Below are 17,207 nucleotides of genomic sequence, written 5' to 3' on the forward strand. Positions count from 1 at the left end.
CTGCATTTCTATATTCACAATAGCCAAGAAACAACCTGTGTTCTTCAACATAAAGATATGTATGTGTGTATAAATATAATGAAATAGCCATAAAAAAAAAAAAAAAGGAAATCCTGCCATTTGTGATAACTTAGATGGACCTTGAGGGCATTAAGCCAAGTGAAATAAGCCAGATAGATAAAGACAAATGATCTTTTATAGGTGGAATCTAAAAACATCAAACTCATAGAGACAAAAAATATAATGGTGGTTGCTGAGAAATGGGCAAAATGGCAAGATATTGTCAAAAGGTAAAACTTTCAGTTATAAGTAACCTTCAGGAAATCTTATATGAAGCATGGTTGACTATAGTTAACAATATTATACTGTATACTTGAAGTTACTGTCAAGAGTATGTTATGCACTAATCATAACAACAACAAAACAGTAATTATGAGAGGTGAAGGATACATTAACTAAGATTATTTTGGTAAATATTTCCTATTATATATGTGTATCAAATGACCAGCCTGCATACCTTAAACTTACACAGTGTTATATATCATTTACATCTCAATAAAGCTAGGGAAAAAATTAGTCTTAAAAAAGATAAAAACTACTCTCAAGAGAGAAAGTAGTTAAATGATTTTTAGTACATTAACTTCTATTGCTTTTCTTTTTCTGTTATTGTTATGATAATCAGAATATAAAAATTGATAAGGTATTAAAAATATGTATACATAGAAAAACGGCTAATGTGTATATCTGTTAGGAAGAATTTCAATTGTTAAAATCTGTCACTATATATTGCATTTAAAATCTATGCTGAGTATTGTTTACTGCTTAGTTCCGGAATGACAAGGTAAACAGATCTGCCTAAACCACCAAGTATACCAAGACATCCCTCTTAGAGGGCTTGTTGTTTTGTTGTTTAGTTTTCAAAAGCTTTTCCAGTCATACACTGTTTGCTACTTGGAAATATTTACTTAGTAACTTAGCACTTAAATCATTGAAAAATAAAGCCTTTATATGGAAAAATATGAAATATCTTGAAAGGGACTGAAATAATAGAATGCTTTGTTGTCTCAGGGGTTATCTCTGCTTTTTATTTTCTTAATTATCTTACAGTCAAGTAAACTGTAAAAAATAAAAAATAATGCAATTAATTATTGTCCTGACAGACCCATATCCATTTCAACATTCTTTTTCTATTTTTGTGTGATACTTTAAATGTTTTAAACCCACCGTAATATGTTACTGGTTCCCTAGTTAATAAGTTAAATAAAATATTTGACACATGTTCCTATTATATCTATATAGAAAAAGTATAGTACTCTGGATTAAAATAATTCGTATTTACTATGCTATCCTGGACAGTTAAAGAACTCCATTTAGCCTTAATAAACAGAAATACAGAGTCTTGTCTATGTTTTCAAAGTAGATCAGCATACAGCATAGACACAAAACTTTGGGCTATCTGTGAGGATGAAATACAGGGATACCTCGGCAATATTGCAGGTTTGGTTCCAGACTACCATAATAAAGTGAATCATCATAATAAAGCAAGTCACACACATTTTTTTGTTTCCCAGTGCATATAACAGTTATGTTTACACTATACTGCAGTCTATTAAATATGCAATAGAATGTCTAAAATAAAAACAATTCCCATTAATTTAAAAATACCTTAGTGCTAAAAAATGCTAACCATCATCTGAGCCTGTTGGGAAAATGACGCTGACAGACTTGCTCAACACAGGTTTGCCACACACTTTTAACTGGCATATAATGCAGTATCTGCAAAGCACAATAAAACAAGGTATGCATGTACAGACATGGAAGTAAAAGTGCTCCTTTCCGGTTCCCACGAGCCTCCATCTCCAACTACAGTAAAGATACTATTACCAATTTGAGGGGTTTATCTTGAGGACTAAGACAGTGTATATATAGCACCTAGCATAATATTTGGCACTAAGCAAGGCTCGAGATGTTAGTCACCTTTATGAATAAATGTTATATTTATATTTTCAATATATCTTGTATTTTTCATATATCTTAGCGCCCAATAGAGCTAAATAATTCTTGATTTAAGAACATCAACTTTTTAAAAATTACATCGAAGGCATTAGCATTGATGGCTTTTAAAAAAATAGCTAAAATGTGTTCAGCACTGTGTGGCAAGGTCTGTACTAAGAGCTTTATAATCGTTCTCTCAAGTGAACCTCCCACGACATTCTTATAAAGGTAACTTCTCATAAGGACTGAGATGTGGTGGCCCCATTTCACAGAAACTAACAAAATTAGTATTAAGAACATGGAAAGCAGTTTCAGTACAATTTAAACTTTGGAAATGGTATGTTTATTTTTTGTATCATTGAAAGTTTAAAAGGTAAAATACCTGAAAGCGTCATGTAAAAATCACCCTTACCCACTAAGCCAATGACTCATTAACTTAGTTAGGATTTTTGGTTGCTCCCATTCTTCCCAAATTCAGCTTTCCTTGGGATCGACAATAATGCTTCTTAAAAGTATTTATCTTTGTATTCTCCCTACTTTTGAACTTCGGCTCCTTGCTACTAACAGTATACTTCCTTTAATTTTTAACACTGCTATACCTTTGGCGTTTAAGACCTGGCGATGCCCGCACAATTGAGTCCTCAGCTTTCTTTGAAGAAGCAGCAAGCAACCCAGAGACTGTCCCAATGCTTGAGGCACTTCCTTTAGTCATGCAAGCCTCCTTTCTGGGATGCTTGCACTTCTGGCAGCGCATAGCACTGCTGACATCTGGTGGGCATAAACAATAATTGCACCACTCCAACTTGGGATCTAAGATCCTGAACTCCAGTCTGTGCCCCTGAACACAATAGGCTACAAACCCTTTCTCAGTCTTCCAGCATTTCATCCCTAAAGCAAAAATCAGGTCTGTGTAACAGTCTTAAATTTCCTGTTTCATTTAGCCTTCTAAATTTCAGTTACAAAAAAGCTTTAATGTAATTATTGCAAATTTTTTTAAGAACCACTTGTTTAAAAAATACATATCATTTTCATAGACATTTTTAAAGGTGATTGAAATGTTGCTTCACAAAATACAGGAAATTTAGTTCTACTCCTTCATCTCTGTATATTCTTCTATCTGTATGGATCCAAAGTTAATAAGATATAAACAGCATTCAAAAGCACTTCTCATCCATTCAACACACATTTACTAGGTGCTTACCATATCCCAAGAAATATGCTAGATCTGGGATAAAATGAATAAGATGTAGTTGGAATTCAAAGCATATGAACACACTTATTTTAAATAAGAAGTACAGTACATGGTCATCACTCCGAATTTTTTTCCCAATATCATCTAGGCCTCCTAGGACATTGTTTAATGTAGTATTACTAAAAACCATATTTTCTAAAAACTCCTGGTTGTTATGAGTGATTTCCCCAATCTTCTAGATATATCTAAGTATCATGCTTTATCCAAATTTAAAAAAAATAATAATAATTTCTTTGTCTCTCTGCCCTAGGGAGAGTGTTACATAATTTTTTTAAACATTTTGTCACTTCTTCCTCATGTGAAAATAATGGATGTAGTAAAAATGGATGTAGCACTGATTTTCAAGCCTAAATGACTGGGTTCTGACCCTGTCATGATACCTATTGTGCACCACTGACCACTTTGGTTCCTTGCTTCTAGGTTGCCTCATCTGCAAAGAGGTAATAACAAAGCTGAACAGTGTCTTTATGAGAAAAGATTACATATAATAAATCACTAAGACTACCACAGTCCTTGGTATACAGTAGACACACAATTAACATTAACTCTACTCCCCTTTCTATTATTTCTCCATAATTTTAGCCCTTTTATTTCACAAAAAGTTGTCAGTGCTCATTGCAGAAGTTTATATAACATTACAACTTACATATTTCAATTAGAAGGAATCACTTAATGTAGAAAAAGCATACTCTGTGTAGAGGCAGTATTTGCCTGGTAAAATAAATAGCAACTCATAATGTTTTATGGATTTATGACTCATGCTGAACTGAAACCAAAGGTATTCTTTATGTAATTAAGTACCTTTTAGTTCCTCAATACTAAATTTGTTATTTTAGCACCTCCATGTTTGGCTCTAAAAACTTTAATTGTTCTACTTCGAGTCAGTTGCAGTCAAAAGACAGCTTTCAGTGTTTTATAAGACTTGCTTCTATACCACCACATAGTCATGGAGGGGAAGAAATCTTAAAATGTTTCCCAGTTAAGACCCAGGCAAAATAACACAAGTATTCAAAACAGTTTATGGTTCGTAGTCTAATTGAATTTATTTATCCTTCTGGGCAACATGTATCTACTTATAACTAATTAAATGTTTTATTAATGCAGGTTAACATACAAAGAAATGTCAAGTTCCTCTTCACAGCAGCACTTTTTCAATTCTGAAAAATTTAGTCACTTCTGTTCTCTTCCAAGTTAAATCATTCCAGCTCCTCTAATTTTCTTCACAGAATATGCCTCAAATTTTTCCATTTTTTTATGACCTATTTGAATTTATTGACATTTACTGTTTTAAAGATTATAATTTCCAGGCAAAGTACTGGAGAGGCAGTTTAGTAGTAGAGCATCTCTTTCTAATTATGAGAAAAAAAGGTGAATCTCGTCCCATGAAAATGCCTGCAAGTTCATTTAATAGATCTTCTGAGTAAAACTAGATTCAACACATTTGGCACAAGAAACATATGAGATTGCTGTAGCGATCTTACAATCATACCTTTACTAAATCTATTGATTTAGTAAAAGTACTTCGAGGCTATGTCTATTTCATTTACTCAGCAACACATTCAATAAGCATTTTGCACTGGGTTGACAGCATTAAAAAAGAAAAGAAAAAGATATAATTCCTTTCCTAGGGCGTTTACGATGTCCTAAGAGAAAAATTACAGGTCCAGGAAATTATATATTATTAGGGGGGGAAAAAGGAAAGAAAATTCTAAGATAATAGACTAGAAACTAAGTTTGTAATTGGAAAAATGAATAACAGAGAAATGACGAAAGTCAAATTAAATTACTAAAGGGTAAACTTTCTAGGATAAACTCATGTTAAAAAACTGGGAAATTATTAGAGGCTATATAGTCCATATCTATCTAACATGCTCCACGTTATTATGATGAGAAAAAAAAAAAAACGCATGATAAAGAAAAGCTGTGCTGATATTGAAATTATAAATCTTCCTGCTCATTTCTGCTTTCAAAATCAGTTAAATTTAATTGGTTTCCCTCTTCCCAAATGAAAAGATTCTCATCTTCAAAAATATAAAATATTTTTAATTCACTTCTATTGCTAATATTTAAGGATGTCTCAACTTGGCCAAATAGGCAGGCTTGACCAGGCATTTCAAAAGAGAAATAATAGTTAATATTTTCACTTATTATTTGGTTGAGATTTATCCTGGAGCTCTGGAATCTGTTGTTTAATAAGTTGTTATTCTCATCAACTACTTCGAAGATTCTATTTGTCTGATAGCTGGGGTCTTGTGTATTTGAGTTCACATCATCCACAACTAACGATGTGTGCAAGAAATTCACGCAAAACCTTTTCTTTAAATAAAATTGAAATTTCTTCAAATTCTTTTTTTCCTTTAAGTCCGAGAATTTAATTCTTTTTAATTTTCTTCTTTTACTCATCAAGTCAAATGTGTTGAAATAAAGTCTATCAAATATATCATCAATTGCATTATCAATAAATGCCTTGTTACTGCTTGCTTTATTGTTCTCGTCTCTGAACATGTTTTTGTTTGACTGCAGTAAACATGGGTGTATTTTCTTCCATAAATGGAGGCCCAAGGAATTTTCAATATCAGAATCTTTGCAATATGCAAATCCTCGGTCTTCCTCATTTATAGGTTGTATAGTAACTGCTAATATTGGACAATGTTGACCACAAATAGCATAGAGTTTATCCAAAGAGTCACCTTCCTGAAGTGCACCATGAATATTATTATTTCCAGGCAATGGCTGGTTTTTAATAGTATCATCAGAGACAGGATGGACTTTGTTGGCAGCAGTCGTAAAGCCATGAGTAACAGAAGTACATACTCTTTCTGACCTATGATTACCCTTCTCTGCATGGTGATTTGATATTCCCTCCTTGGCACAAGTTTTATTTTGAACATCTAACAAATCTTCATGAAAAGGCTCAGAATCACTACAGTGAGGCATGTTAAAATAATTGCATTTCAATTCAAGGGGTTGAGTCAGTTCCTCCAATTCTGAAGAGGATAGTTCGGCCATGTTTGGGCCTGGGACCAAATTTCCAAAATGTGAATATGGTACCTCATTGCTGTTATTATCAAGTAGAGTATCCACTGATGTGGTGTCTGCATTGCCACCACATATGCCAGAATTTTCAGGAGTTGATACTCTTAGCAAATGATTTTCTTTCAGGAGCCACTTGCCTTTGTCAATCAGCACTCCTTCTTCTACATCCCTAAGGATTCTGTTATGATCATTTTGTTTTGGACTATGTTCTACATTTTTCCCATGATAATTGGCCCTTACGTCATTAAAGTCACATTTATCTTGTCTTTCCTCTTGAAATTTCTGCAAAACAGATGAACCACTAGATACTCCTTCAGAAGAGACAAATGACTGACCTTCAGAATCATACAGACTTATTGTTCTAGCACACTGAAAGTCCACAGAATTGTAAGGAGAAACCTGAGATCTGTGCGTAGACCCAGGAAAAAAAGATGGTTTAACAATCTCCACTTTACCATAAAGTTTTTCTATTGTCCTTTTAACAAATCCTTTATTGTAGTCTTTCTCTTGAGTAAACTCCTCACCACCATCATTGGGGCCATCGTTCGATATTTTACATGGCTGATCATTCCTACTGTCTTGTCTATAGTCTGACCAACCAGAAGTCACTGGTCTTTTGAAGCAGTTTTTAAAATCAAGAGGGGACTCTGAACAACTTCCAATTTCCATGCTTTTCACCATCATTTTTACTCTCATTTTAGTTTCTACATCATTGAACTCCTTTTCAATATTTTGCTTAGAATCATAGCAAAACACTAAAGATGGTGGTGTTATCAGCCTCTCATTGGTTGTCTCACAAATTACACCATTCCTTCTTTCTCCTGTAATGTTCCTGCTAGAGTCGTCTATTAATTCCAAATTTTGACTAGCCTCCAATTCTTTTGGGGTCAATTCTTCAGTAGCTTGCTCTCCTGCATTTACAGTTGTATGAAAGAAATGAATGTCCTGCTTTTCTAATTCTTCAAAAGATTCCAATTCCGAAATGTTTCTTTCACTTGATGTCACACTGTTTGTTGAGCCTGGTTCTTCAGAAGTCTTTGATTCCTCCTTATCAAAGGATGTATATGTATTTTTATCCTGAAATTTCTTTAATGAATAATTTTTAAATCCATCTAGAGAACTACAGTGACTTAAATTGCTATTTTGGTGTGACACCAGTATGTTAAAGCCACGTTTATACCCAGGGTCTGCCAAAATATTTAGGTCTTTCTGAACTTCAGCAATTTCTAACTCTTTAGTCAATTCCAAATTATCGGTATATGTGTTTTCTTTGGAATTTAAAAAATCCCTGGTATTGCAGACTTTGATGGGAACATAAGCCTCATCAGTTGGGCAAGTTGTCTCATAGGTATGGTTTTCCTCATGAGCACAAGCCTTATGGGAAGACACAGCATCAGTAAGTGAACAGCTCTCTCCTGGGAAACAAGCTTTATTCATAGAGGTCTGATCCATGGTATAGCCATCGCTAGGAGAAAAAATGTCACTAAGGTCACAAGACTCTTTTGGAGGATAAATCTTACTCACAGTGCACATCTCACATGGAGAGCAAGTCATCTCTGAAACAAAGACCTCAGGGGCACAGTCCTCATTAGCAAAGTTGCTTCCATTTAAAGAGATTTCTTGGGTTTTTTCATTTTCAATGCACTTAGGAACTCTCTGTACATTGAGTGTGGAACAATTTGCAGAAAGACCTATTGGAACCATGTCTTGTTCTTTCTCAATGAGTCCAGAGGGATTGGTAGTTGACTCAACTAAATTGGCAACAGCAGCCTTCAAGTCATCAGCTTCCTCTGTGATGGCAATGTGCTTTAGAACTTCCAACAATGCAAGTATTTCTGAAGTCCTATTGGCAGTCTTGTGATAATCACCTTGACAGAAGCTATTCACACTTCCCCTTAAGTTTAGCACCAGGAGCCAAGCTAGAAGAACACTAGTGGATGAATTATTTATTGGGGAAGGGAAAGAAACATCTACAAGTGGACCTGGCATTTGAACACCATTCTGAGTCTTGTGAATACTGGGAACTAACGCTTGTAGTTGGCGAAGCAACAAAACTGGTAACAGGTCTTTTGGAGTCGCCTCTTCCATTGAATCTACTTGAATGGCAGCCTCTACACTTTGCCCTTTTGTAGATAGGTTTATTTCTTGGTAAACAAGGCTCATCTCTGGTCCTGACTTTTCAACAGATACCTGACTTTTAGTATTTTCAACAGATACCTGATTATCAATAGCTGACTGTGACAAAGTACTACATTCATGTGGGGAAAGCAAGTAAGCATCATTCAAAGACTCAAGCTGGTTCTCATACAGATCTTTGGTAAGTTCTTCACTGCTATTTTTGTCAAAAGATTTACCTACCTTTTTACCTAAACTATCTCCTGTCAAACTGTCATTTTTAGTTACGTGCTTATTACTTTCCATGATGAAATTATTTCCTGTTTCAGAACTTGTGCAGGAATTATTTCCCAGAAAACCATTTACCACACTTGTTTCCTTTTTGCATGTTGGAGCTGATCTTCTAGAATATAAAGTTGGATGTGGATTTATATTCTCCAACCATCGCTGTACATAATTTTGAACTGAATGATGAGTAATGTCCTCAGGAAAAATAGCTTTTTTCAAAGAAGTTAAAGAATTTGCCCTGGTTGTATCATGGTGCTTACTTACAATAGTACCTGATTTCAATCTATCTCCTTTTTGTTTTTTCTGGCTTTTTAAAGTTACGTGTGAATTATTAACTAAACTTTTCTTTGCCATTCCTCTCAAATACCAAGATGTTATTTCTGCTTGAGCCCGTGGTCCACAAAAAACATTGGGCTTTTGCTCAAGAAAGTTAAACACATGAAATAAATTTTGATTTTCAAAAGTATTTTTGCAATGTCTGAATTCATTATGGGGAAATACTTTAGCTCCTTGGCCAATTTCTCTTTTTGTAGTGCCTCTTAAGCTTACTTTGTTTAATGGTCTGGGTTTTCTTTTAGCTAAAAGTCCTTGAACCTTAGGATTTGGAATAGAATTTAATGTATTTCTATGAAAATTCTTGGAATTCACAGGATTGAAATTACTTTTAGAAAAACAATTTGTTTCAATTACTACATCATTTGAGTCTTCCTCACAAAGTAACTCTCCTTTGACAGGACTGTGTGAATCATGCAATATGGTTTCCCGTGCAATTCTACCTCTTGTGTTCATTCTCTTACTCTTACTGGGCATTCCTTTAGTTGCAATTCCCCCATCCTGATGTCTATAATTTATCACTTGCTGCTGAGATTTCATCTTCTTTTTGCTGGCAACGGATGATGGAATCTGCTTTTCATTTTCTGGAAGTTTTGTTAAACCACACTGAGCAAATTCATTAATTAGTCCATCAATTCTTGTGGTGATAGTAGAGGATCCTATTGAAGTTGGAATCTCAGAAATCGTTTTGTTAGTTCTAGAGTCATTGCTTAAAGAATGAGATGCATCTGCTAAAATAGGACAGAACCTATCATTGGTGTGACCATAAGTTAAATTCTTGATTCTAGGTTTGTTGTCCAATGTTGTATCATCCACCATAGCTTCTTCCACAGTTAAGTTTTCTAATGTAGTCTGTGGCAAGCCATTATTACGGGACATCTCTAACATCTTCTGACTTGTAATTTCTATAACACCAGCACTTACTGCACTAGACTTGAATTGTCTGCTTTCTTTTTTTCTTTCTACAGCTGACTCTATCTGTGTATTGTTATCTCTCTGAACAAGTACTGGTTTATTAGATACTGATGACATTTTACTGCAACAATGTGTGAACATGCGATACTCAGATTTGTTTTTCCCATCTTCCCTTTCTTCACTATAGGAAAATTGTCCAATCGTTTTCTCTTGAACTTTAGTTTCAGATACTAAAGTCACACTCCCTATCACCGATTTCTTTTGTCTCACTCTCCTTGGTCCAGGTGTAGGAGGCCTATAAAAATGATGCTTTGCTTGATCCTGAGTTCCCTGAATATCTGTGTCTACAGTAGCATTCTCCCAACTAGGAGAACTACAAGTTTCAGCCTCTTGTTCTGTCATTTGAATGTTTATCTCCTCTGCCAAACTCTCCTCTTGATTATTGTCTTTCTTCAGAGGTGAGACATCTGTAGACAACGAACATGCTGCAATCTTTAAAGCCGATGACAGATCATCTGTTCTTCCTGGAAAATTGCTTATCTCACTCTTTTCATCATTATTAGAAAGAGCAGCTCTACTGACACTAGTTGTCCATTTTATGGTTTCCTCTTCTTTTATCTTGAATCGAACTTTCATCTCAACTGTCATGGTACCATCTTGATTAAAAATAATTGATTTCTCAATATCATCTTCTGAAGGATATATCAATAAATTCTGAGAATCCTTTTTTTCTAAGGCCAAGTAATTTTCAGGAGCAAAAGAATGGTCTGAGGAGCAATCATTAGTATGCATTTTGTCAGAAGAAGCAGAATTAATCTGGGACCTTGGGCTTGAAGGCACATGTTTGCTCACTTTCAAGATTTTAATAGTGAAAGATACCCCACATCAAATTATAATGTGGAAGAGGCATTACATATATATATATATATCCAATAGAAAAGGCAGCAAAGAAAGAAAAGAAAAAAGTAAATAATTAGTATGAAAAATACAGTAGTTTCTGATTTCATAGTAAGATGTTATTAATATGTTTCTCGCAATTATTTCAGTTAACTATAATATCTGGCACATTTGTACAAACTATTCTTTAATAAAGAATTTGTAATTCTCCTTCAATAAGAAGTAGCAGAATTTTAATTGAATTTAATAAGGCAATTTTAATAAGTATAAAACAAATTGCTAATGATTCTAGCAAAAATATTTTTGTGGTGTTTAATTCTGTTGTCTTCTTTTATTTACCAGCACTGAAATTGGAGTCTAACCAAGTGCTGCTCACCTATATAAAGCAAGTAATAATTTACAGTGGTATTTATTTTCCCATCTGTGCATATTCTAGAAAGACATCCATAGTATTAGGAAAGCTAAAACATTTTAATAATTTAAAGGCTATATTAATCAAATAATAACTTTTAATTTATCATTCACTTTATACAATCAATACATGTGATTTAATACAGGTAGGGCACAAAAGAGAATAGAGCTAGATATAAGGTCCAGCCATCTAGTTATTATAATGTGTGTCTTTAAAGATAACCTTGGCTCTCATGCTTGTTACACTCAATGTAATTCCGATTAGTGATTTGTATAGCTTTTCACATGTTTGCCATCAATTAAATACCTCTAACTTTTCAAATATTTTCTCTTATTTCTCTGTACTTTTATCAAAATCGTAAATGAAAATGCCTCACTTATAATGTTTTAAAGTAAAACTTAAGGAAGCCCTTAGATTCCCTGAAACCATCAAAAACCATACTTTGCAACCTATATCAAACACAAACTAATGAAATAATTTTAGTACAATGACCAAGCTAAAATAATACTAACACATGCATAACAGATATTCAGCAGCTAATGCCTACGAAACAGAAGCATTATAATTATCTATTGAGTATATCCATAAAATAACTAAATGACAACAAATAATAGATGAATTTCACCCACTTTATGTCTAAATAAAATAAAAACTGAAATTTAAGTATAAATGGCAATCAATACTTTAGTACAAAACTAAAGTACTGAGCACAATGAATAATGAGATTAGCCATGCCTGCACAGGGAATTTATAGCCAATGCCTTCTTCCTCCCTATCCAAAAGATAATGTCACACTGTACAGCATTTTCTAAGAAATTATCAACCTATTGTTTACCAGCATGAATTGGCTACATGAACCTTTTCTTTAGATAAATAAAAAGTGGATTTAAGGGCCCGGGGTTTTTACTGGAATAACTTCAGTAAGCAGAGCATGTATGTAGAGATTTTTTTAAAATACAGTCACTCACCTACTGAGCTCAGCTATAATACTGCACGGTACTATTTAGAGAAAACTGCAGCTACCAGAGATGTTACTTACATATTCCATAGAACTACTCTCTAAATCAATAAATGCTGGTATTTTGATTTTTTTAACTAGGTATTATATGGGGCAGGGAACCATACCTCATCAATTCAAACAGATGTAGCTCTTGATTGATTTGGAAAAACCTAAAAAGAATTATGAAATAATCCCTATGATTCTTTCCAACTATAAATATAACCAATTTCAGTTTGAAATATTTTCGATCCCCTCATTTCTCTTCTATGAAGGCAATTTGTCATTAAACATTTAAGCATGTATTTTTTTGTTGTTGATGTAAAAAAAAATCCCAGGGCTAACTATAAAGACTATATATTTAAGTGACTTACTTTTTCTGCTTTCTGTCCTAGTATTTCCCTTAGGGTACACACGACGAGGGATCCCTGGTAATCTAGCAGGAAGCAAGTACTTTTGGATGTCATAATTTCCTGGTTTAAATGGTTCCCTTCCTGCTGCCACCACAGCTCCAGAGCTCAGAATCACAGCCTGGAGACTGGGAACCTAGAAGAAAACAAAGAGTTAATGGTCCTTATATAAGCAACATGAAGTTTTGTTCTTTACATATGGTAATTCTGTAATTGATTGAATAAATTCAACAACCTCCTGGGCTAGAAAGAAATAATCACTAAGCATTTGTTAGGCACAAATGATGTATGCGAAATAACAAAATACCAAAGCATGGTGGTCAGGTTAAACTACACTCTTATTGAACCTAGCTACTAGCTGCAAAAAAAAAAAACAGACAGATCTTCTGTTAAACTAAAGAAATATTTAAAAGGTATGCACTATTGGTTCTGTCTTCCCTACCAAAGTATCCAGCTGTAGCCAAACTTCTTCCCTGAGCCAGATAACAAAGGTTCTGGTGGAGACACCAGGACCAGGAAAGTGAGCTCTTGTACTGGCAGCAAGGACCCCGGGAAAATGTTTCCTTTACCTCACTCACAGAGTATCACCATTGGCCCTCCTTTTAAAGAAATATTGTCGAGATCCGAATCTATGTCAACACATTATATAATTTAGTGCTCAGGGAAGACAGAACAGGGGACAGAGCGTGGTAGAAAAAAAGAAGTCCTCGTGGTCGATGTCTAGTCAGATTCTGACTCGAGAACAAAGGGACCATCTACCCAGGTGAACCAGCGACCTCCCAGGAGAGTAGTAACACAAAAGCACAAGCAGTCTTGTGTGCCCAAAGCCTTCCTTCCCCAGGAGCACAGTCCCACAGGACTCTAGCTCACACATGAAGAGCTTCCAGAACGCTCACCTTCCTCCCGTCTGTGGCATACAGCTTGATCACGCGGAACTGCATGACCTCTGTCAGGTGCTGCAGAAAGGCCTCGAAACTCTGGGTAACTCTCCTGCTCAGAAGGACCACGTGCCTCGCCTTCGGGTCGCCATTCCTGAAAACTACAAGCCTCCTCGGGGCGCGCAGCATGCCGGGAGCAGCGGCCGCGGGGTTGCGGTGCGCATGCGCACTGATGGCCCTGCTGCTGTGCCAAGGCCTTGGGCGCTGACGGGCCTTGTCCAGGTCCACTGGCTGTACCTTCCTGACGTGGGAGCACAGGTACGACTCACCATCCTCCAGCTCCTCCAAGCGTGTGATGCTGTGTCTTCCCCGAGGGGTGCTGATATTCCTCACCCCAAACGGTAAAGGAACCTTCCTTGACAAATTATCCAGCAAAGCATCAAATGTCTTAAATGAGCGAGGGTTAACCACCACCCTGACCCCTCCAAATTGCGGGTCTCCGCTCTTGTAGAAGCTGATCTTTTTGGCCACAACAGGATGAGTGACCCTCATATTGCGAAGGGAAGGAACATGACCTTCAGAAGAAGAACGATGAATCATGGAAAAACTAGTGGAAGGAGTTTCGCTCATGTTGGCGGAGACCTAGAAAGTGAAGAAAATTATTTATCTCCAGAATAACAGCACCATAAAGAATACACAGTAATACTAATGCAAAGCTATTGCTAGGATTTCATTCATCCGTTTATTCATTTATTATACCTGCCTATTTTGAAAGATAATTTTAAGGAGCTTACAATAAAAAGACATAAATGAAACAGTTAAAAAAAGGTAAAGATAAAAACAACCTAAAGATACTGGTAAGTGGGTAGGTCAATAAATTTATATCTATATATATATCTCCATGCAATGGATAGCTGTGCAACCATTAAATATGGCTTTATAGGTCCATATTTATTGGCATAAAAAATGGCCATGACTTATTACTAAGTGAAAAAGCCATTTGTCACAATACATATGTTATGCCCTTACCAATGTATCCGGTTAGCCCCTGTATCCATGGATTCAACTAACCATGAACGGAAAATATTTGAAAAAGTAATTTTACTTTTTTGATGACATACTATGTAGTTAGGCTGACAATGATTGCATCTGTACTGAACATATACATATACTGAGGTCCTACTTTTACATATTTATTATACAAGCAGAAAAAGGCCAAAAGTACATAGAATTTCATGTTCACAGTGGTTACTTCTGTATTGCAGAGCTAGAGATAATATTTGTGTTTTTTAATACATTGCCAAATGTTATAAACCTTTAAAATTAACAAATATTACTGAATGATTAAAAAATAATAAAAGACACAAATCAGAAATCGTCCAGTGTGAGAAGAGTTGCACAATTAGTTCTGCATGTCCTGACAGTCAAGGAAAAAAGGGGGAAATAGGAAAAGTTTATAAAGTTCAAATTGTTTGTTGGATGGAACCAAATGAGTTCATTGGAGAAAAATGTTTCCTGACATTAAGTACTAGAAGGGATATATTACATAGATTCTTAAATAATAGCCATATTAAGGTGTATAAGATGTTTCTATTTTAGATTGTAGAAAATGCAGGTAAATTATCTAATGTTACTTTGGGAAACCACTAAACCATGTTTTGAATGAATGACAGCATTGTTATGGGCTGCTGAAAATGGTGCAATCTGAGTACTCACACTAGTGGCTCTAAAATGAAAACCTTCAGTAGGGAATTTCAGAGCCATTTTCAGCCAATCACTGAGGTTTGCCTCTTCCACTTCCCAGTAAAGCTAGAGTTTCACTGATTATAGGCATCTTGAGGAAGGGTTTCAGTGGTTCTGGACTTGTCTTTCATTTGTAGCATATCATGGTTATTTTCTACTGCTTTAAATCAATGTAATTATTAGTGTCTTTTGATACAATAAGAATGCTGTGCAGTCTTGAAGACAAACTAAACTGAACAAACTAAATAAATGTGATCAGTATTATAGAGATTAAAAAAAAAACATTTTTTTCATTATAAATTAGCTATAATTCCGGCCCAAATCAGAATTATGTTTTCAAGCTAAATGTTTTCAAGCTGATATCTAAGATTCTTTACATATCTCCAATATAATTTTATAAATTATATATAGGAAGATGAATTCAAAGATCAGCCTAGAAATTAGATATGTCTCTCCTTCTCCCTCCCCAAAGGGTTTAAAGTAATTACAGTACTTAAGACAATAAAGGCAGGTTACTAGGCATGCGCATCAGAAGCTGGGGAATCCAGCTTTGCAATGGAGTCAGCAAAACCGCAACCTCTTCTCGTCCTTGGGCTGATAAACCATGGTCTGACCTTGGGCACTCTGCTTAATCCCTGCATCCTCACCAACTAGAAGAGAGATGAATTCCTTCACTATTTAAATAAAAGGCTTCGGAATTCTTTGCCTTCAATTACTTTTTAGGTTGGTTTATTTACATATTTGAAAATATTTTACATGAATAGTGTTTGCGATACATTTTTCACCTAACTTTGGAAAATTATGTTTATCTATGCATATGTGCATAGTGGAGCTTTTAATTTCAATTGTTTTCTGCCTGGATCTCACTATTTGGAGAGCTGTTGACCTGGTGATCATACTGGGAACACAGTTATGTGAGCTGATAAACTAAGGGTTTTTGTTTGTTTATTTGTGAAAGTGACTAAAATAGAGTAAGAAGATTTTGCGCTGGTACCAGAATGGAGAACATGGAAGATAAGGATTATTGAAGGGAAAAGGTGCCCCTGCATTGTCCCTAGCGCAGCCCTGAGCACTGTTTTTGAGCCAATGCATAAAAGCAAGAAGTTGAAAGTTCCCTGGGAAGATGCCAGATGCCCAGCAGTGAAGGAGCATTTGCAGAGAAAGTAGCTGCAGCAGGGTGCTTGCCAGCACCCTGATAAGGAGGCAGTAGCAAAAACAACAAAAATACAAATTTGTATGGTCCTAATTTATTTAAGAGGATCTCTGGAAACTCTTAGAATCCCTGGGGGAAGCTTTAGAGAATGCTGAGATTTTTGCATACATGCAGGTGAGGTTTAAGAGTCTATGGTAAGGTGAACATTGTATACTATATATTGTATACCATGACAAAGATTCAGTATTATCGTTAAATAAAAGAATCTATGTGCATACAGTGCACAATATCATCACTGGGGAAGAGAGTGCAAGCCAGAGGAAGTGTTTCAGACTTTGACTTGATATAATCATATGTATCTTTTACAGTGACCATGGGACATTCACAGAGTAATTCAATAACATAATTGAGGAAGAGTCAGGGTACCATTAGAATATCAAGGAGGGATGTGTAGCCTAGCCTAAGGGATTGGGGCTAATGGTTGGAAGAAATAGCAGTATCCAGAGGAAAGCCTATGTGAATCTGAGATACCAAAGGCAAAGAGTGGTGGAGATGTCTTCCAGTAAGAAACCAGGAATTAGGGAGGATCTCCCAGAGTATAGGAGCAAGACCAGCATATGAAACTGTCCCATTTCATAAAACAGAGCTACCAGCCCTCCACATCTTTTAGTTACCCTGACTCAATTATGCACCTTTCTTAATCAGCTTTAAAAATTAATCAAATTTAAATGGAAATTTTAAAATGCTTTTTACATATGTTTTAAATAATAAGGTTTATTCGAT

General features: G+C 35.3%; 1 protein-coding gene across 2 annotated transcripts in view; it reads right to left on the reverse strand.

The window, feature by feature from the left end:
• Nucleotides 1-4,063: 4,063 nt before the first annotated feature.
• The window catches only part of RP1 (RP1 axonemal microtubule associated), a 47,734-nt gene continuing 34,590 nt past the window's right edge, over nucleotides 4,064-17,207 (reverse strand). For both annotated transcript variants that reach the window (XM_016126213.2, XM_036232846.1), the window contains exons 2-4: nucleotides 13,547-14,170; nucleotides 12,615-12,786; nucleotides 4,064-10,785 (exon numbers count right to left, since the gene is read on the reverse strand). In XM_016126213.2, the coding sequence (XP_015981699.2) occupies nucleotides 5,186-10,785; nucleotides 12,615-12,786; nucleotides 13,547-14,158 (6,384 nt within the window). In that variant the 5' untranslated portion in view covers nucleotides 14,159-14,170 and the 3' untranslated portion in view covers nucleotides 4,064-5,185. The remainder of the gene's footprint in view (nucleotides 10,786-12,614; nucleotides 12,787-13,546; nucleotides 14,171-17,207) is intronic.

This window comes from Rousettus aegyptiacus, unplaced genomic scaffold (assembly GCF_014176215.1).
Source record: "Rousettus aegyptiacus isolate mRouAeg1 unplaced genomic scaffold, mRouAeg1.p scaffold_m13_p_15, whole genome shotgun sequence".
Lineage (NCBI taxonomy): Eukaryota > Metazoa > Chordata > Mammalia > Chiroptera > Pteropodidae > Rousettus > Rousettus aegyptiacus.